This window comes from Dysidea avara, chromosome 5 (assembly GCF_963678975.1).
Source record: "Dysidea avara chromosome 5, odDysAvar1.4, whole genome shotgun sequence".
NCBI lineage: Eukaryota > Metazoa > Porifera > Demospongiae > Dictyoceratida > Dysideidae > Dysidea > Dysidea avara.
The window spans coordinates 40,720,495-40,741,984 of NC_089276.1; the positions used below are offsets into that span (position 1 = coordinate 40,720,495).

The 21,490-nt window shown below is 36.7% G+C and overlaps 2 protein-coding genes across 3 annotated transcripts in view; both read right to left on the reverse strand.

The window, feature by feature from the left end:
* LOC136255518 (cell adhesion molecule Dscam1-like) overlaps positions 1 to 3,953 on the reverse strand; it is a 72,255-nt gene extending 68,302 nt beyond the window's left edge. For both annotated transcript variants that reach the window (XM_066048311.1, XM_066048310.1), the window contains exon 1: positions 3,843 to 3,953. In XM_066048311.1, coding sequence (XP_065904383.1) covers positions 3,843 to 3,942 — 100 coding nt within the window. In that variant the 5' untranslated portion in view covers positions 3,943 to 3,953. The remainder of the gene's footprint in view (positions 1 to 3,842) is intronic.
* Positions 3,942 to 21,490, reverse strand: part of LOC136255293 (hemicentin-1-like) — a 37,753-nt gene continuing 20,204 nt past the window's right edge. Inside the window, exons 6-10 of the mRNA XM_066048021.1 lie at positions 8,864 to 9,163; positions 8,490 to 8,807; positions 4,220 to 4,519; positions 3,994 to 4,163; positions 3,942 to 3,947 (exon numbers count right to left, since the gene is read on the reverse strand). Of these exons, the coding sequence (XP_065904093.1) occupies positions 3,942 to 3,947; positions 3,994 to 4,163; positions 4,220 to 4,519; positions 8,490 to 8,807; positions 8,864 to 9,163 (1,094 nt within the window). The remainder of the gene's footprint in view (positions 3,948 to 3,993; positions 4,164 to 4,219; positions 4,520 to 8,489; positions 8,808 to 8,863; positions 9,164 to 21,490) is intronic.

The following is a 21,490-nucleotide window of genomic DNA, read 5'->3' on the forward strand; positions in this document are numbered from 1 at the left end:
GGAAGCTTTGTATGGCGAAATTACATTTTGAGGTATGTACTAAAAATCCCTGTTTTTTTCCCACTCTTTTTGTAATGCATCTCTGTAAAATAATTATTTAACCATTCAGTTCGGGAAGATTATTAATCAGTAAGCTCCACCACATCGAATGATACCAAGTTTGATAATTTGGTTGAGGGTAAAGAGTTGCACTTTTGGCGTTTGTCCACCCGAGTAATTTAATTCTTCAATGGAGTTTTGTATGGAGTGCATATTACGTTGTAATCAACAGTGAATAAATTTTACTATGGTAACATTACAACAAAAATTCAGGTGGCATTTTAAAGAGCAATTCAAGGGCTTTCTTTTGTTGTATACTGTGCTATAGAAATTATGAGTGTGAATGCTTGTACTTTTGCATTTTGTATTATTGTGTAAAATGCAGTATTTTGTATAGGGAAAGGGAAAATGGCTGTCAATGACCAGTTCAGCCAAGCTAAGGCTGTTAAAAGAATATAGATAATGTTTAGGTTGTTTTATTCCCAAGAATTACATAAGGGTGAAATTGAATGCTGTGTAATATTTTGATTTTATGGCTTCATTTGACAAATCCCAATAGTATGTTTTGACATGCAGTAACTCTAATAGAACAATCAGGTAGCTGACTGAACCATTAGTGTATGTCGATGTGACATGCATTTTGACAAATAAGGAAGCTTCAGTGTGTATGCATGTAAGTATACTTGTTTTTCTTTCCGCACCTATGTGAGCAAAACTGTGTTCGCTACAAACAACTTTTATGTGAGAAATAATTATAAAACCTGTATTAAATTTTAAGGCAGGTACATGTAAGTTTGATTTAAGGCGGATAGTATGTGCTAGTTTGAAATACAGGTGAAGCAACTTATAAAGATGTGGTGGAGGCCTTTCCCAATGGGTTCTACAAGAGTCAAACAGTTGAAAAACAACACAACTGGCCTCTTAGGCTACCAGGTGAAATGAATCCTTTGAAGGGCATGCCCGTACATATGCAAATGCAAACCATTTTAAGGCTTTGTCTGGAGAATTTGTATAGGAATATACTATAAAACAGTCTAGAAGGTACTTCTGTGCTTTATTAGTTGCTGAGGTACACTAATTAGCAGCGCATAGCAATGTAATTAAAAATATACAAAATCAATTATGAAATACAAATTATTACAATTCAATTGATAATTCTGTATGTAGCAACAAAGCTAAACCCAAAAATAATATTAGTTTAGTACATTGTAATTAATTCCAGTTAGGTTTGTTTACTGCATTGTGCCTGGTTTTTAGAATTAGCACAACATCAGCTTGTTACTCTAACAATTATTAGAGTGGGCATACTATAGTCGGTTCGCATTCACCTAAGCCCTCATTTCTTGTTAATAACTCTTGTTACATGGGCCAGCTGCCCAAACATTTAGTAGTGCTGTGAAGCCCTTTAAATGCCAGAACTGGTAATCAAAAAGCGCTTTGATACGGGCAAGAACAAGTGAGTTATGAGGCTTTAAATATCCCATATATTTAGTATGGACGATTCAGGCACGCAAACATGTTTACAACATGAAAACATGCTTGTTCCAGTACAGAAACATTGGAAGCGGACACATGTTCACCACTTTGATATTGCTATATTTGGCGGGGCTCAGGTGAAAGTATACTGACTATATAAATATTGATTTTGAAATATTTCTATGTTCCTAGCATTTGTAAAGGTACAACAATAGGCCAGTTTCACATAAGGCCTTAAGAATGCAATCAGTGTTAACTGTCTATTGTGTAACCACTAGATGCTGTGGATACCCATAAAAATGTATTGAAGCCATTGGGAAAACAATGATAACCGCCAGTAAAACTTTGGTAACTTACAAAGTATATGGTATGTAGAGATGCCAATCTCTGAACAATTTTAGGAGTGAGACCTCAAACACTACCAGCAATGTGGACCATACTCAAATGCAGCTCCAGGATTTTTGGTAGTAAACACGAAAAAAAAAAAGGTCGCTACATGCTCAAAGTACAAAAATAAACGCAGGTCTGTCCAATTTTAAGCACAGGGCTACTTATGAAGTAGATCGGGCGTGAGAAATGCGTGAGAACTAAGGTGAAAGAGTGAGAAACAGAGGGTTAGGCGTGAGAGCGTGAGATTACTAGCCAAAGATTGAGACTCACACCTAATGCGTGAGAGTTGGCATGTCTGGGTATGTTCTAATTTTCTGTACATGGAAAGAAACTACATTGATTTCTCTTTTGTTTCGTGGTTGTCTGCTGTGAATAGGACAAAAGATTCCTTGAGTTAATAGGGTGGTGAAGTTAGAAATATCACCAGACAAGGCTTTCCACAGCTGATATTTGTAAGTTCGAAGTCAGAAAATAACACAGGAACTTCAACAAGTCTTAACAATAGTCTTTGTTGTGAATCGCTTCGCAGAAAAGCGCTGAATTGGCATGAGAGCTAATAAGTTAACAGCATGTTCAGGGAGCCCAAATACATCATCCAGATGATAGTAAGGCTTGCTCTTGTACTGTACGTCTGGTAAACAAGGATAACAAGCAGCTGCTTGCGTGTTTCATCTCCAGAAAACATTTTTATCATGCATTCTAACCTTTATTGGCTCATAACTCGCTAGTGGCTTAGCGTATTTATAGCAGACAAACACCACAGGGCGTAGAAATCAATGTAGTCTACAGTGCTGCTTTAAAAACTAGCATTAGATTCTATGTGACAACAGATTTTGTGTCTGTTTCCCAATGGTTTCTGTACATTTTTATGGCTAACCACAGCATCCAGTGGTTGCACAACCACAATTAAAAGATCAATTAAAATACTTTCACTTACATGAAACTGGCCTATTTGCTGAGATCAAACAAAATGCATAATTTCTACACAGTTCTACATAATTTAGTAACCCACAGTCATTGCATGGAAACAAGACTTTCTGTTAATCCATTAAACCCTATGTTTTGAAGTCTAACTAATATTAATACATATTTGTAAGACATTGATTAGTTATGTGACACAATACGGTGGGTGGTACAGTTTTGTAAATTGACAGTGACAAAAGAGTTTGGCTAAAGAATAATTGTAACCAAATCTGCGAAAAGGGGTCTTATAGTCTTCCAATTGCATGTACTTGGCAATCCATAATTTGACTTGTGAGTATGATAACTACCAGCTTGAAATTTGAATACTCTACACTCCTAATATAGCATTATTCGTGGATGTAAGTTTAAGGCAATAGGTCAAACATATAATGAGTTATGGCTTGTCAAACTTGTAAAGGCTATAAGACCCCTTTTCTCAGCTCCGGTCACAACTAATATTGTATTTGTAAACCTTCATAACATTCACCATCAACACTATAATGTCCAATGATCATAATATTTCGAGAAGCATTATATACTAACCACAACATCCACACACACACACAAGTTAGGGTTGAGTGATATTATCATTTTAGCGATATATCACGATATTTTGAAAGTATCAATATCGTGATATTTTGTTATTACCTATCGTGATACCATGCCTGTACATTATTGTCACTAAAAACCATTTGTTATGCAGTACTGGTTTCCCCTGCAGAGAGGTGTGAACATCATAACATAACCTCAAAGCATGTGTTACAATAACAGTTACTGTAAACAAGGAAGACAGTGGCTAGTTTAATGCTACCTTTAAAGACTTCCTGCAGCAATACACTATGTGGCACCAGCTATGGTTGACTTATTTGTAAGTATAGTGAACTATACAGTATTATGAATAGTGGCTTTAGTATCGATTGTGATACTAAAATGGCAGTATCGCTCAGCCCTAACACAAGTAACTTGATACTTACATTGTATGGTGATATTCACTGTAACATCTGTATCATTACCAATATTACTAGCTGAACATGTGTACATTCCAGTGTCTACTCTCATAGCTCCTGTCACCATCAGTTCTACACTTACACTAGTCTCATTACCAACACCAATAGATGACATCACTTCACTACCAGATACTAGTCTGCTGTTATCACTTAGACTACTCCCAACACTGTTCTGCCATTCAACTGTTGGTGGAGGATAACCTGTAACTGTACATGTGATTGATCCATTACTTCCTTCAGTGATAATAAACTCTTGTCCTTCCACTGGTACAACAATGTTTGGTGATACTATAAAACACCAAATGATGTACACATCAGATTTTAGGTAATAAAATAATCCTCACCATTAACAGTCAGTACTCCAGAACTAGTGTCACTAGATACTACATTAGTAGCATTACATGTGTAGGTACCCACATCAGATGACTGTACACTCATTATTGTTAGTCTACTACTGTTAGTAGTGACATTTAATGATGTCACTGTTACAGTATATTTCGTAGTATCAGTCACATCCACTGGAACATCATTAAAGTACCAACTGATGGTAGGAACTGGTTCACCAGTAGCTTGACAAGTGAAGGAAGCTGTGTCTGTCTCATTTTGTGTTTGGTCTATCACTTCAGGACTGACAGCTGGAGGAACTACAGGGAGAAAATCAGTTTGTATTCAAGGTGGCTAAATAACTGTAATACACTACTACATGTATACCTAATCATTTTAAATGCATAGTTGCATACACACATACAGAGGGCTTAATACACAAAAAGTGCTGCAATGAGAAACACAGTTCAAACATAATGGCATTTTGATATGTTTACACCCAATAACCCTCAGCACAATAAAACAAAAGCGTGTGACTTAACTCTGTAGGTTAGGTTGTGAACTATACAGTGTTATTTTTACTCTCCACCAATGTGTTTATTTGTGAACCCAGTATAGTGTACCTTAGTGATACATTGCTATCCTGGGGCATGTGCTAACCTCCTTCTTTTTTTTTCATAATTGTACCAACAAGATGTGTTGTTGATGTGAATATGCATGCACTTGTTCCATGCATGTATGGTGTGTGTGGGAGATACATCTATCAAGGCTGCAGCACACGTTACTGTTACACCTTCAGTGCTGGTCACTGTTAAGTGTTATAATAATAACAATAATCACTCTATAAGAACATCTTATAACTATGTTACATGATCATGATTCATCATGTACTTAGGACTTATTTCATGCTTTAGGAATGATGTCCATAATTACTTTGTTTTACGCCAGTGGTGCCACTGCCATGTTCATTTGCATGCATATACCTTAAAAGGTAGTCCATTATACTTATATGTGTACATCATTTCATTTACTTATAGTACTCTCTTATATTGTATGTTTTCCCATCAGTTCCTTTTGTATTCTTTGTTGCCAATGCAGTGGCAGATTTATGGGGGTTTCAAGGTTTCCACGGAAACCCCTTTTGAAAAATGATTACGTAACAAATAAATGTTTTAATTATTGTGACGTGTGCCTCGTTCGAGATACTCTAATGGACCTTATTCGCAATGACGTTAAAGCACAAAATGGCGGCTGATAGTTTGGACACTTTTGTACAGAGGCTATTGGGAGAGATGGCGATTCGCTATGTTAACATTTACATACTGCAGCAAGGGGCAAGGTGAGGCATACATACTTAATTACAAGACAAATGCGTGTGGTTTTGCATCGATAGCAAATTTAAGTCTGGTTTCATCCGGTAGAACCATTTTGCATTGCCACATCACGCTAACTAGCCTTTACCCTTATTATCCAATGGTTCCATGTTGTGAAATCTGCAAACAAAGCTCATTTTAGTGATTACACACGAAGTGCCCACACTAAACACAGCCATTTGGTTAATTATGACATCATTGTGGATATGGTCCATAGAGCAGTCACAGTAGCTATTAAAGCAGTGTGTAGCAAGTTATGTACTATCAATAGGTTGTGACCTTTTTTCTTTTTGCTTGTTCCATGCTTGTTCCAGTACAGAAACATTGGAAGCGGACACATGTTCACCACTTTGATATTGCTATATTTGGCGGGGCTCAGGTGAAAGTATACTGACTATATAAATATTGATTTTGAAATATTTCTATGTTCCTAGCATTTGTAAAGGTACAACAATAGGCCAGTTTCACATAAGGCCTTAAGAATGCAATCAGCAAACATTTAGTAGTGCTGTGAAGCCCTTTAAATGCCAGAACTGGTAATCAAAAAGCGCTTTGATACGGGCAAGAACAAGTGAGTTATGAGGCTTTAAATATCCCATATATTTAGTATGGATGATTCAGGCACGCAAACATGTTTACAACATGAAAACATGCTTGTTCCAGTACAGAAACATTGGAAGCGGACACATGTTCACCACTTTGATATTGCTATATTTGGCGGGGCTCAGGTGAAAGTATACTGACTATATAAATATTGATTTTGAAATATTTCTATGTTCCTAGCATTTGTAAAGGTACAACAATAGGCCAGTTTCACATAAGGCCTTAAGAATGCAATCAGTGTTAACTGTCTATTGTGTAACCACTAGATGCTGTGGATACCCATAAAAATGTATTGAAGCCATTGGGAAAACAATGATAACCGCCAGTAAAACTTTGGTAACTTACAAAGTATATGGTATGTAGAGATGCCAACCTCTGAACAATTTTAGGAGTGAGACCTCAAACACTACCAGCAATGTGGACCATACTCAAATGCAGCTCCAGGATTTTTGGTAGTAAACACCAAAAAAAAAAGGTCGCTACATGCTCAAAGTACAAAAATAAGCGCAGGTCTGTCCAATTTTAAGCACAGGGCTACTTATGAAGTAGATCGGGCGTGAGAAATGCGTGAGAACTAAGGTGAAAGAGTGAGAAACAGAGGGTTAGGCGTGAGAGCGTGAGATTACTAGCCAAAGATTGAGACTCACACCTAATGCGTGAGAGTTGGCATGTCTGGGTATGTTCTAATTTTCTGTACATGGAAAGAAACTACATTGATTTCTCTTTTGTTTCGTGGTTGTCTGCTGTGAATAGGACAAAAGATTCCTTGAGTTAATAGGGTGGTGAAGTTAGAAATATCACCAGACAAGGCTTTCCACAGCTGATATTTGTAAGTTCGAAGTCAGAAAATAACACAGGAACTTCAACAAGTCTTAACAATAGTCTTTGTTGTGAATCGCTTCGCAGAAAAGCGCTGAATTGGCATGAGAGCTAATAAGTTAACAGCATGTTCAGGGAGCCCAAATACATCATCCAGATGATAGTAAGGCTTGCTCTTGTACTGTACGTCTGGTAAACAAGGATAACAAGCAGCTGCTTGCGTGTTTCATCTCCAGAAAACATTTTTATCATGCATTCTAACCTTTATTGGCTCATAACTCGCTAGTGGCTTAGCGTATTTATAGCAGACAAACACCACAGGGCGTAGAAATCAATGTAGTCTACAGTGCTGCTTTAAAAACTAGCATTAGATTCTATGTGACAACAGATTTTGTGTCTGTTTCCCAATGGTTTCTGTACATTTTTATGGCTAACCACAGCATCCAGTGGTTGCACAACCACAATTAAAAGATCAATTAAAATACTTTCACTTACATGAAACTGGCCTATTTGCTGAGATCAAACAAAATGCATAATTTCTACACAGTTCTACATAATTTAGTAACCCACAGTCATTGCATGGAAACAAGACTTTCTGTTAATCCATTAAACCCTATGTTTTGAAGTCTAACTAATATTAATACATATTTGTAAGACATTGATTAGTTATGTGACACAATACGGTGGGTGGTACAGTTTTGTAAATTGACAGTGACAAAAGAGTTTGGCTAAAGAATAATTGTAACCAAATCTGCGAAAAGGGGTCTTATAGTCTTCCAATTGCATGTACTTGGCAATCCATAATTTGACTTGTGAGTATGATAACTACCAGCTTGAAATTTGAATACTCTACACTCCTAATATAGCATTATTCGTGGATGTAAGTTTAAGGCAATAGGTCAAACATATAATGAGTTATGGCTTGTCAAACTTGTAAAGGCTATAAGACCCCTTTTCTCAGCTCCGGTCACAACTAATATTGTATTTGTAAACCTTCATAACATTCACCATCAACACTATAATGTCCAATGATCATAATATTTCGAGAAGCATTATATACTAACCACAACATCCACACACACACACAAGTTAGGGTTGAGTGATATTATCATTTTAGCGATATATCACGATATTTTGAAAGTATCAATATCGTGATATTTTGTTATTACCTATCGTGATACCATGCCTGTACATTATTGTCACTAAAAACCATTTGTTATGCAGTACTGGTTTCCCCTGCAGAGAGGTGTGAACATCATAACATAACCTCAAAGCATGTGTTACAATAACAGTTACTGTAAACAAGGAAGACAGTGGCTAGTTTAATGCTACCTTTAAAGACTTCCTGCAGCAATACACTATGTGGCACCAGCTATGGTTGACTTATTTGTAAGTATAGTGAACTATACAGTATTATGAATAGTGGCTTTAGTATCGATTGTGATACTAAAATGGCAGTATCGCTCAGCCCTAACACAAGTAACTTGATACTTACATTGTATGGTGATATTCACTGTAACATCTGTATCATTACCAATATTACTAGCTGAACATGTGTACATTCCAGTGTCTACTGTCATAGCTCCTGTCACCATCAGTTCTACACTTACACTAGTCACATTACCAACACCAGTAGATGACATCACTTCACTACCAGATACTAGTCTCATATTACTTAGACTACTCCCATCACTGTTCTGCCATACAACTGTTGGTGGAGGATAACCTGTAACTGTACATGTGATTGATCCATTACTTCCTTCAGTGATAATAAACTCTTGTCCTTCCACTGGTACAACAATGTTTGGTGATACTATAAAACACCAAATGATGTACACATCAGATTTTAGGTAATAAAATAATCCTCACCATTAACAGTCAGTACTCCAGAACTAGTGTCACTAGATACTACATTAGTAGCATTACATGTGTAGGTACCCACATCAGATGACTGTACACTCATTATTGTTAGTCTACTACTGTTAGTAGTGACATTTAATGATGTCACTGTTACAGTATATTTCGTAGTATCAGTCACATCCACTGGAACATCATTAAAGTACCAACTGATGGTAGGAACTGGTTCACCAGTAGCTTGACAAGTGAAGGAAGCTGTGTCTGTCTCATTTTGTGTTTGGTCTATCACTTCAGGACTGACAGCTGGAGGAACTACAGGGAGAAAATCAGTTTGTATTCAAGGTGGCTAAATAACTGTAATACACTACTACATGTATACCTAATCATTTTAAATGCATAGTTGCATACACACATACAGAGGGCTTAATACACAAAAAGTGCTGCAATGAGAAACACAGTTCAAACATAATGGCATTTTGATATGTTTACACCCAATAACCCTCAGCACAATAAAACAAAAGCGTGTGACTTAACTCTGTAGGTTAGGTTGTGAACTATACAGTGTTATTTTTACTCTCCACCAATGTGTTTATTTGTGAACCCAGTATAGTGTACCTTAGTGATACATTGCTATCCTGGGGCATGTGCTAACCTCCTTCTTTTTTTTTCATAATTGTACCAACAAGATGTGTTGTTGATGTGAATATGCATGCACTTGTTCCATGCATGTATGGTGTGTGTGGGAGATACATCTATCAAGGCTGCAGCACACGTTACTGTTACACCTTCAGTGCTGGTCACTGTTAAGTGTTATAATAATAACAATAATCACTCTATAAGAACATCTTATAACTATGTTACATGATCATGATTCATCATGTACTTAGGACTTATTTCATGCTTTAGGAATGATGTCCATAATTACTTTGTTTTACGCCAGTGGTGCCACTGCCATGTTCATTTGCATGCATATACCTTAAAAGGTAGTCCATTATACTTATATGTGTACATCATTTCATTTACTTATAGTACTCTCTTATATTGTATGTTTTCCCATCAGTTCCTTTTGTATTCTTTGTTGCCAATGCAGTGGCAGATTTATGGGGGTTTCAAGGTTTCCACGGAAACCCCCTTTGAAAAATGATTACGTAACAAATAAATGTTTTAATTATTGTGACGTGTGCCTCGTTCGAGATACTCTAATGGACCTTATTCGCAATGACGTTAAAGCACAAAATGGCGGCTGATAGTTTGGACACTTTTGTACAGAGGCTATTGGGAGAGATGGCGATTCGCTATGTTAACATTTACATACTGCAGCAAGGGGCAAGGTGAGGCATACATACTTAATTACAAGACAAATGCGTGTGGTTTTGCATCGATAGCAAATTTAAGTCTGGTTTCATCCGGTAGAACCATTTTGCATTGCCACATCACGCTAACTAGCCTTTACCCTTATTATCCAATGGTTCCATGTTGTGAAATCTGCAAACAAAGCTCATTTTAGTGATTACACACGAAGTGCCCACACTAAACACAGCCATTTGGTCAATTATGACATCATTGTGGATATGGTCCATAGAGCAGTCACAGTAGCTATTAAAGCAGTGTGTAGCAAGTTCTTTAAGGTATTTTATGTACTATCAATAGGTTGTGACCTTTTTTCTTTTTTTTTTTCTTCTTTTTTTGGGTCTTACCTTACCAAACCAGACAATGTAGTGCAGAATTTTGCGTATCTCATGTCAGTGTTTATCTCCACCTTCTAAACTGGAAACCCCCTTTATAAATTCCTAGATCTGCCACTGCAATGAAACAATTGTATACCACATCACCAACTTTGTGATATATACCTGGAACTGAAACGTGCTCCTTGGCCCCTTAATTATATGCATGTACTCGATGTATCTTGAGCTCTTATACTCAGGCCTACTAGCCGCATTCTTTCAGGTACCATGTTAGCTTTTGTGTATGTGTGCAAACCCATTTAAGGCATCAAAGTGGTAACCTTTACCCCAGAATGTCTTTGTTATTCTTGGAATTTTGGGCTGTTATGCTGTTTACCTTATTTGTACATCATACATAGATGGTTAATTAGAGGGGTGGGTGTAACTGATTATAAGCATTGTTCATCAATTTCTGGCCTAGTACCAATACACTGGATTGGTATCAATAGTCTCATGTGTTCCTTAGTATTGCATATGGCTCTCTACCCCATGTGCAGTATGTTATGCAGTTTTACCAAACATATGTGCTTTGCTGTTTGATTAACCCTAAAACAATCTCACATGTTACATCAGTCTGAAGATGAAACAATCGTTGTTATTATTTTTTTTCCAAAGCACATCCTTTCTCCTTTAAGCTCTTAGTTTGAGGTAATCCCTACTTGTCTCAGTATTTCTTTTAACCAAAAGTTTGTTAGTACCAAAGTGGTTACTTTTGTGGTCACATGCAGCTAAGCCATGTTTGCAGCCAAGGCTGACAGTCTACAACACATATTGTTAAGCAGCTTCAGCATGTTATAGATCACTGAAGTCTGTGTCCTTGTAACTAGGTTAGGTAATCCTAAGGCTGCAGCACAAGTTGCTGTCAGACCTTCAGTGCTGGTCACTGCAAAATGTTAATAATAATAATAAAAATAATAATAATGATGTACTTGTATTATGTATTGATAGCTATGGTCCGTATGGCATATACATGTGTTACTGTGTATATGTTGAACTTATGTGTGATTAAGTGTATGCTTTCTGTGTTAATTTAGCTTGGCAGTGTTTCTTCCACAGTTTGGATAATCTGCAGTTTATGGGATACATTTATTCTATTATCTTCTTTATCGTTGTTCTTACTCCTTTCTTGGGTGGAAAAGTTCCATATCGGAACCTTTCTGTGGCAAGTTTATGCTTAATTTCCTTCCAAAAAGCTTACAGTTTTAGTAGTGTGTGTAGTTTAGTGGCCCTATTCTATTTTGTAAGCCTGGTGGCGGGCCCTGTGCACTTACGTACCACTATCACCACAATAAATGATTAGGGTGACCATCAACCATTTCATGTCTCAAGTTAGGATGTTCGAAGCAAGTTGAGTGAACAGCATTAAGTACAATAATGTAGCAAACATTTTCAAATGTCAGTTGCAGTTATAAAATCAATGTGATTGGTAGTCAAGAAATGGCTGCAAAAATTAATTATAATGTCATGGCGATTCTGTCATTATCTTGTTTGCCAATGGTTTGGATTTCACACACTATGGTTCCTCGTTTCAAAGTTTGGTATGAATCTACTTAAGCTTCAATACAAAGCAATCTTATAGAAAATGGTAAAAAATATTGATTTTAAGGCTAAGTGGTATCACGAAGACAATATTATGCTAAGTTTATTTGCTTCAAAGAATGTTTCACTATAATAACAAAGAACAATACAACTTACATGCCATACTATGCCTTACAGGAATTTCCTTCACTACTACACATAAATCATTTATGAAATATCTATAGCTAACAGCCAGCAGAAAGACAATGTGGACAATTAATATCACTGATTTACAACAATTGTTGCGTATATTCTGCACTAGAAATATAACATAGTCTGCAAGCCAGTCATTTCTTTATATTTTTAAATGCCAGTCTTGTAGCATAATTTATTAATGTTTTCAAACTCGTAAGCATTTACCATTACAAATAGAATGTATCAACCTATTACAGTTCTATGTTGACACAAATCCAATTCAAAAGTACTACATAGTACAATAGTTTAACAAAATTATTTAAAAATTGATGATTTACTTGCAGTTCATCAAAATTATCCTCATTCAAAATTTTACATTATTGGTATTTTGTATCACAAAATATTATTGATACATTATACCAAATTTTACACATCAAGTCTTGGTTGTACTGTGCCAAATATTTATGCTATACTGTATGCATGGGAAATTTAACATCTCACCCATCCCATCACTACTCCATAAGAAAGACAATGTTCAATACTTGAGAGGTTGGCCAATCTCTTATAAAGCTGTGGCATCACCTATTCCACCAGTGGTGGTGAAAATTAAAGGAGTAAATGAGGCATTCTCTACTTCATGAATCCATTGTTGGTATTCATGTCTCTTTTCCATATTGTGATGAGGATATGCAGAGTGGGAAGGCTGAGTTGAGGGTGCACTGGGGTTAAAAATTTGACCTATTACAATTAATATTTTAAAAATATATTAATGTTGTCACTAGCCATACCTGGGGAAACTGTCTTCTGTGGTCATCTGACACTTTCACTATCATAGCCTTATTTGACTTCTGAGATCATCTAGCTCAACCACAATCTGTAGTTGATTGTGGTGAGTTGGTAGGTGTGCAAGGCCTTGATTGATTTGGGTCAAGAATATAATTTTTTTTAAAATTTTGATTTTGATTGCAGGCCAAGAGTAACATTACAAATTAAGCAACAAATATTTGGGCAGGCAAGAATGTTGGAGCAGGGCCAGCAAATGGCCGCCCAAATTCTTGCTGCTGAAGCCATATAAAGGATACATGTATACATGGGAATCTTTCACTCCGAGTATTTTGGCGCTTGACTCAATGATGCACTATTACTTATTGTCACATGTGAATGCATACAATGTGTACAAATGAATAGTACAAAGTTACTTTCTGTGATCTGGGTGTGGTGTAGATGATATCACTAAAGCAGAGGAAAGTGTTGCCAACAGTTACTTTCTTTCTATTGCAATGAATATATGTGTAGGAGTAGTGTATAGAGTCAAAAGTGTTACAGTGTATGCTTCAAGTAACTTCCTATTATCTAGGTGATGTGCAGAACCCTATCCAATGCTGAAGCCAGTAGTTGAGGAGAATTTGGCTACTTCGTGTGGAGGGGTATTGATTTATTTCTGGTAAGCAGCACTCTGCCATCTGTCCAACATCTTCATGTATGCCTCAGTTATATTTGGCTGAGTTGCAGTGGTCACTGCCCCTATGCAGAAGCTGTGAGAATTATACTAGTTGCAGCTCTATGAGTATTGAGTTTATGGTGGTGCAAAAATTTTGTCTAGTGAATTTTCGGCCATGCTCTGTGAGGAAGAGGGTCAGTTTGCATTCCTCCTTGTGTCAGACATGGAAGCATCCAAAGTATGGGGCATACAAAGGTGTCGGTTGCTCCCAAGTAAATTTGTATACCTGACAGGTCTTTATCTACAATATGCCCTACCAACAAAAGGTGAGGTAATCATGTCTGAGTAAAACAATGGTAAGAGGTGTGGTTTCTGTGCTCTATCACTATTAGTCAACCAAGATCATTTATGGGCATGGTCTTAAACCTATTGTGAAGTTATAAGTAGTCCAATACCTTTTACAGTAGTGTAAGCACTTTGTGGCACTTTAATGTGCTGCTCAAGGAAAGTGCTGATATACACAATTACTGCCTCAATATGGTTTTGTTGCATGAAGAATATTACAACCATCCTGATTGAAGATAAAAGGAAAGACAAGGCACATCCATACGCCACTGGTGAGATTTATTGTGTTGTAAAAATAATCTAATCCAAATCAGCCAAGCTATAAAAAGGGGTGCAGCCCCCAAAAAGGCTATGGTGAAAAAAGATGTGAAATACCAAGGTGGTGGCCAAGAAATGGTTGTGATGGTAGGTTAATGGTAAAAAATTTAATAACGAAAATTCAGGTGAATTTTGTGCCACTTGATCTTGGCACAAATTTTACCTAAATTGTCGTTATTAAATTTTTTACCAGAAACCTACCATCACAGCCATTTCTTGGCTGCCACATTGGATTTCACATCTTTTTCCACCATAGCCTTTTTAGGGTCGCACTCTTTTTTTACAGCTTGGCTGTTTTGGATTAGATATCACTTCTTTTTGTATTTGTATACCCCAAAGGGCCGGCTTTGGAGCTTTTTAACCTATATTTTTTCTTTACCACAGGAAGAAGAAAAAGATTTAATCATGTCAGACCTTCAGTGCTGGTCACTATAAACTGTTAATGACAATGACAATAATCATAATCAAGATTTAAAGCAGATTTTTAATACTTTACCTATTTTTAATTTTATCAGTACTATTATACAAATTACATATACTCATTATATGCCAATTATTTCCTACAGGATAACTTGTTTGCAGCTGATCTCTTTGCTGGGTGACTTGAAATGTAACTGAACTCTCTACAGAGTGGTTTCTTTGTAGCTGAACTCTCTCTCTACAAGGTAACTTCTTCTAGCTGATCTCTCTACAAGGTGACTTCTTCTAACTGATCTCTCTACAGGGTGATTTGTTTGTAGCTGAACTCTCTACAGGATGATCTGTTTGTAGCTGAACTCTCCACAGGGTGATTTGTTTGCAGCTGAACTCTCTACATGACGGATTCTTTGTAGCTGAACTCTCTACAAGATAACTTCTTCTAGCTGATCTCTCTACAGGGTGACTTGTTTCTTGGTGAACTCTCTACAGAGTGACTTGCCTGTAGCTGATTTGTCTATCAGATTAACTGTTTGTAGCTGAATTCCCTACAGAATAACTTGCAACATAATATAATTCTATAGTGGAATAAGTTATAAATGTAGCTGAATGCTCTATTAGGGTGACTGTTCTATTAGAGTATCTTGATCTCACATTTGCTACATGTAGTAGTGGTTTGTAATCTGATTCTTCTGTAGTACTGCAAGGACTTTCTATGATGATTATTCCAGCTACATACTGATTTTCAGCTCATTGCTCTAAGCGGTTTGCCTGGTAGGCGTGAAAACTAATAGTTTTTTTTTATTCATAAAAATCAATCGCGTAATTGTGACACAGGTCGGATTTTGGGTCATATTTTCATTGTCTTTATCTTGATTCCTTTCAAACCACAAAAAGGCACTCCTACGATGGTCACTTCAATTACATAGCAATTTTCAACTCATTAATTTTCAACTCATTCCTCCAAGGGGTTTACCCTGTGGGCATGACAGACCTTCAACCTTATTTTTAGCAAATAATCGGTCATAACTCCGTGAATGTTCATCGGATTCCTACCAAAGTTGGTATTGAGATCCGCCCTTTAAGTATGCCAAATTTCAGCCCAAGTGGAGCACGAATATGTGTTTTATGGTGGATTTTGTAAAGTGTGTGAAATGAAGAAGAAAAATGAAGAAATTAAAATAAAATTTTGTTTGCTTGTATCTCGGAAATGGTTGGGGTGATTTTCTTCAAATTTGGTATGTAGACTCCCCTAACTGGCCAGCATGTCTCTAGCAAATGTGGTTCCAATCGGAGTAGAGATCACAGAGCTACATAGGTGTGAAAATTGCATTTTCTTTCTTCCTGTTAAAAAAAGGTCCACTGAAATGGAAAATTCACTTGCCATTTTATTGAATAAATAGGTTTAGTCAGGGGATATTAGCAGATATTTGGCATATCTAGGAATAAATTCCTTACCAAGAAATTTTTTTACCAATGTGTTTGTAAAGGTGTCTACTAACCCTCCTCAAAAGATTTAAACACAACTCCCCTAGGAGAACAAGTGACAGCTTCGGGAAGTTGGACTATCCATGACCTTATTTGAAAATGGTTGATTTGCTGTTAGTACAGCAAATCATGTGGTTTAATATGTATACATTGCAAGCTTTTAACCACTCCTGAAATTGATGAAAAGACCACATTCACTCATTATTATTATTATTATTAGTTGGAACTCATGTATTTCTTAAGGACTAGTTTGATAATGTCTATTGCCTCATAAGTCAACGTCTGGGTCTTCTCCAGACTCTCCATCATCAATGCAATTCTTGCATGTAATTCCTTTGCAATTTCCACATGCTGAGATGCACTTGACATTATTCTTCTTACAGCTGCACTGTCGGTTACTACAATCTCCTTTACAATTACAGCTTATGAACTTTAAAAATTCATCAGGTGCCATAGGGTCTAATGTTGCAGTGTACGAAATAACTTTTTAGACATGTGCTGACACACTGTCAGGACAACATGAAAGTTGAGTGGACATAAATCAATTTGTCCGGACATTTTTAGCATTTTTCCTTTCTTGCCAAATCATTTGTTTCAAGCATTGGGGTCACTGTACAACTGATTATTATTACTTTTCACTCAACTGATTATTACTTTTCACTCAATAACAGTGACAGATCAGAAAAGCACAACATTTTAGGGTTCTGGTCACATATAAGGTCCTATAAATTCAGTGCTATTACAGGAGCATTTGTAGGAAAGGACTCAAAGGAGAATTAACTCAGTATTATAATAGCAAGAGTTAATAATAAGAGAGGAGAGTGTCTAACGCTGTATAGGTCTGTAATAGATGATTGCGCAGAAGTTAAATGGCTTCCTTTCCGTGTAACGTATAGGCTTCTAGTATCTGTTCGTTTCCTAACCGCAATTAGTTTAGCCACACCGTGATGAATCCTCGAGAATATTCGAAGACTGAACTAAACACTGAGCAGGTATGTACAGGGAACAGTGCTCCTTCAATTGAAGAATGCTCAAAGGTAGGGTAACATGGCGAAGCAGTAAATATTCGAAGCGATACTCCGCCTTTGGTTCAATGTTTATTGATTTCTCAGACGCTCTCCCCCAGAGTTATCTTCGAGATTAACAGCCACATTTCTTAAGCAACAGAGCGATGCTCTTCGTGGTGAACTTGAATATCGAGTTGAATGCACGCTCTTGTGTCTGGGATAGCCTTTGTGGTTATATGCGAAAATATACTAGCCAGTCTGTACGTTACGCAGAAAAGAAGCCGTTTAACTTCTGCGCAATCATCTATTGCAGGACTATATGGCGTTAGACACTCTCCTCTCTTATTATTAACTCTTGATAATAGCTATGTAGTCAAACTATACTATTGCTGCTATGAAATAGTGCCTCTATTATGAATTGTAAAAAATGAACTCCATTCTATATAGCTTAAAATGCAAGTTGAGTGTACAGATGAATACCACAAGTACAAGCTAGTAATGGCTAACAAGTCATAAGTACAATTGCCAAGTAACTGAGTCAACAGGCTGTGCAATGTACGTAACCTGTTGGTCTCTTGGACATGGCTTTGTGGCCACACCACAAACCATAAACACATAACTCAATTACATGCCAATGTCACTATTTCTGGCCTCCTACTATCACATTCTAAACTCAATGCTTTACCTTGAAAGGACATTGTTTCCGGACAAATTCAATTATGGCCTGACAACTAGTGTAATTGACCAGAAATTGTCAGTGTCCTGACGGGACATTGGAAACAGTGGAAATTGAAAACTGAAACTGAAAAACTGAAACGGAAAAACTGAAACTGAAAAACTAAAATTGGTCAAAACTTCATATTAACAGGTACCTCTTAACAAAGACCATCTCTGTAATAAGACCACCTGTATAATAAGACCGCCTCTAATAAGACCACTTCATTATAGTAGTCATGTCAAGTAGGTCCAACAAAAAGGCCATTAGGTGTACTCATAATGTAATAAAGTATCAATCAATCAGACGGTACTTAAAACTACAGCTGCAGGGTTGTACATAAGGATATACTATCTTACCATACCAAGACCTAAAGTCTATGGTCATGTCACAATGAAAATAGGGTAATTGCAGACACAATTACTCTGCTGATACTGGATTTCTCATGAATTGTGCATGATTTAAGAGTTGCATAGTTAAATTAATGATCTTGGACTTTGTGTCTTGGTAATAGTTACACACTCGTGATAGATGTCTTCGAGGATTTAAAAACCTGTCAATAATTACCTGCGTCTCGGTAATTACTGATGTCACCTCAGGTTTTTAAATCTTCGAGGATGCTTATTACGTGTGCCTAACAATTATTAAGACAAAGTCAAGAATCATTAATGTTGATTTTGTAACTATGCAGCTCCTAAATCATGCACAATAATATTCATGAGAAATCCATTATCAAATTCAATTATGCATGCAATTGCTCCATTTTCATTTGTGACATGACCATGGACTTTAGGTCTTGGCATTATAAAAGATAGTATATCCTTTTGTACAACCCTGCAGCTGTCATTTCAACTTTTAAGTACTGTCTGATTGATTGATACTTTATTACATTATGAGTACACCTTAGCTATATTTTTGGACCTACTTGACATAACTACTATAATGAGGTGGTCTTATTTTAGAGGCGGTCTTATTATAGAGGTGGTCTTATTATAGAGGTGGTCTTATTATAGAGGTGGTCTTTGTTAAGAGGTACCTGTTAATATGAAGTTTTGACCAATTTTAGTTTTTCAGTTTCAGTTTTTCCGTTTCAGTTTCTCAGTTTCAGTTTTCAGTTTCAGTTTTCAATTTCCACTGTTTCCAATGTCCCTGTGCGGACTGTTATTTCGCGCACTGATGTTGGAACTGGCTCATAGCCTTTACTCCTTAATGTCCATCCATAGCCACTGGGGTCCAAAGACATGCTCTGCAATAGCATCCAGTCTTGGGTTTGTAGATAGGCACGGAGAGGGTTATATACAATCACTGTACTGGACTAGTGGACTGGACTAGTGGACTGGACTAGTGGACTGGACTAGTGGACTGGACTAGTGGACTGGACTGGTGGACTCAGTTTTTCTTTGTTTGTTTTTCATTTTAGCACATATTTGGGCAATTGATTGTAGCTATTGCTACATGGAATGCAAAATATGCAGGTGGACCTGTCTACTTGGCACTATCTCTTATCTTAGGATTGTGTGCAATTCTCTTTCTTGACATAATCTCTATTGTACGACTACCATTCATCTTATCATGAAGTACAAACCATACAGCACATGTGTATGTAGTGTTGTAGGGGAGGGGGGATGCCAACCTAGGGGAGGGGGGATGTCGCTCTCTAAAGGCAGTGTTTTCAGCCATTTCTTTTTTTTCAGTATCATTCCTGCTGCATAACTTACAACTTATTGTAGGATGTTATTGTTTGATATCTATTATCAACTTACTACACTATCACTTGGATAACCTGTTAACCCTTAAACGCGCATAAGCCTATATATAGGCAGATTACGCATGGTCTTGAAAATGCATAAGCCTATATATAGGCTTTTATGCATGGTTGTAAACAAAGCGCTGTAACTTTTGAAGCGTTTATCATATGGCTTTGTAACTTGTGCCATTCTACTCGTGATGTAATAAGCGTTAAAATGATACCTAGGGGTTTACCCTACGACGAAAGCATAAGACCAAAAATTGCCGTGAAAATAATTTTCAACAACCAACTGCAAAAAATATATTACATACCTTTAGAAAATGATCTATAACTCCTTGACAGTTCGTCCGATTTGCTTCAAACAAGTACTACTCGAATGGCCATTCAATGGCGAATCAGGCCATATATAGCTCACGTGACTAAACCCACAATCGAAACTACGATTGAAGCGAAGAATGTGGCGTTGCGATAAAGCAAGACATCGATCTTCTTCGCTTTATAACAAGTAAGCCATTGTTGTTACAGTGGTTATTTAGCCTTCCCCAAGTATACCAATGAATAAGCTTTCTACTGATATATGGTTTTAGGCTAATAGATTTAGGAAAGGCTGTCTTACCTCACCATATAAGTTTGTTTTGTGTGAACACACATTCCATAAATTAATGTTCTGTGCGTATTCAGGACTAATTCCTTAAAAGTTTCATGCGCGTTTAAGGGTTAATAGATGCAAAAGAGCCCTTGTAGAATTCACTGCCAAAAACCCACAATTAAAACCTTTGTAACCATGGGAATAAAACAAACCAAATGTTTCAAGAAAAGGAAGCTAGTCTTTTGCCTTTACTCATTATTGGGAGCAGTTTACTGAGGTACAGTAATATAAATATTGTCAGGAATGCATTATGTCCTTCATGTTATAAAGATACTTTAAAATATTTAATTATAATGGCTATTGCTTTAGGAATAGTACTCACTGAAACTGTTCTGCAAAGAGAAAGGGGGGCTCTTAGCCTCCCCCATAAATCTACCCTTGGAAGGGTACAATATAGTTTGAGTTATGTAGTTTGACATTTCACACTATGCTTACAGCAATCAGACAATTTCAAATATTTCCAAATAAGGCTCATGGGTAGTCCAACTTCCAGCAGCTGTCATGAGTTCCCCTAGGGGAGTTGTGTTTAAATCTTTTGAGGAGGGTTAGTAGACACCTTTACAAACACATTGGTAAAAAAATTTCTTGGTAAGGAATTTATTCCCAGATTATATTAAAATTCCCTGACTATAGGTATATTTCATGGGCAGGAATTTAGTATGTACACGTTGAGCTGAACTCTGAGAAAACAGCTACAAAAATAGATTTCTTTGCAAGACAATAATAATATTTTGGCCAACCAGATAATTGGTCGTGACAGTAAAGGTATCAAAGACAAAAGACTCTATTACAAGTTTGGGAAAGACAGTGTAGCTTTATAGAGTTCATATAGGAAATGCATAGTGAAATTTGGCACACCTAAGAAGAATTAAAACGAAAATCTTGATATCAATTTGAACAGTTACAGGGCTATTAGTATAATTATTCACAAAAAAATAACACCAGTATGTTGTCAAGCTGACAGGGTAAACTGCTAATGGGAAGAAGCTGAAAATCGGTACTTGGATTGATTAACTATTGAAATTAAAAAATACCTTTTGTGGCTTGGAAAAAATACCATGATGATACAGCT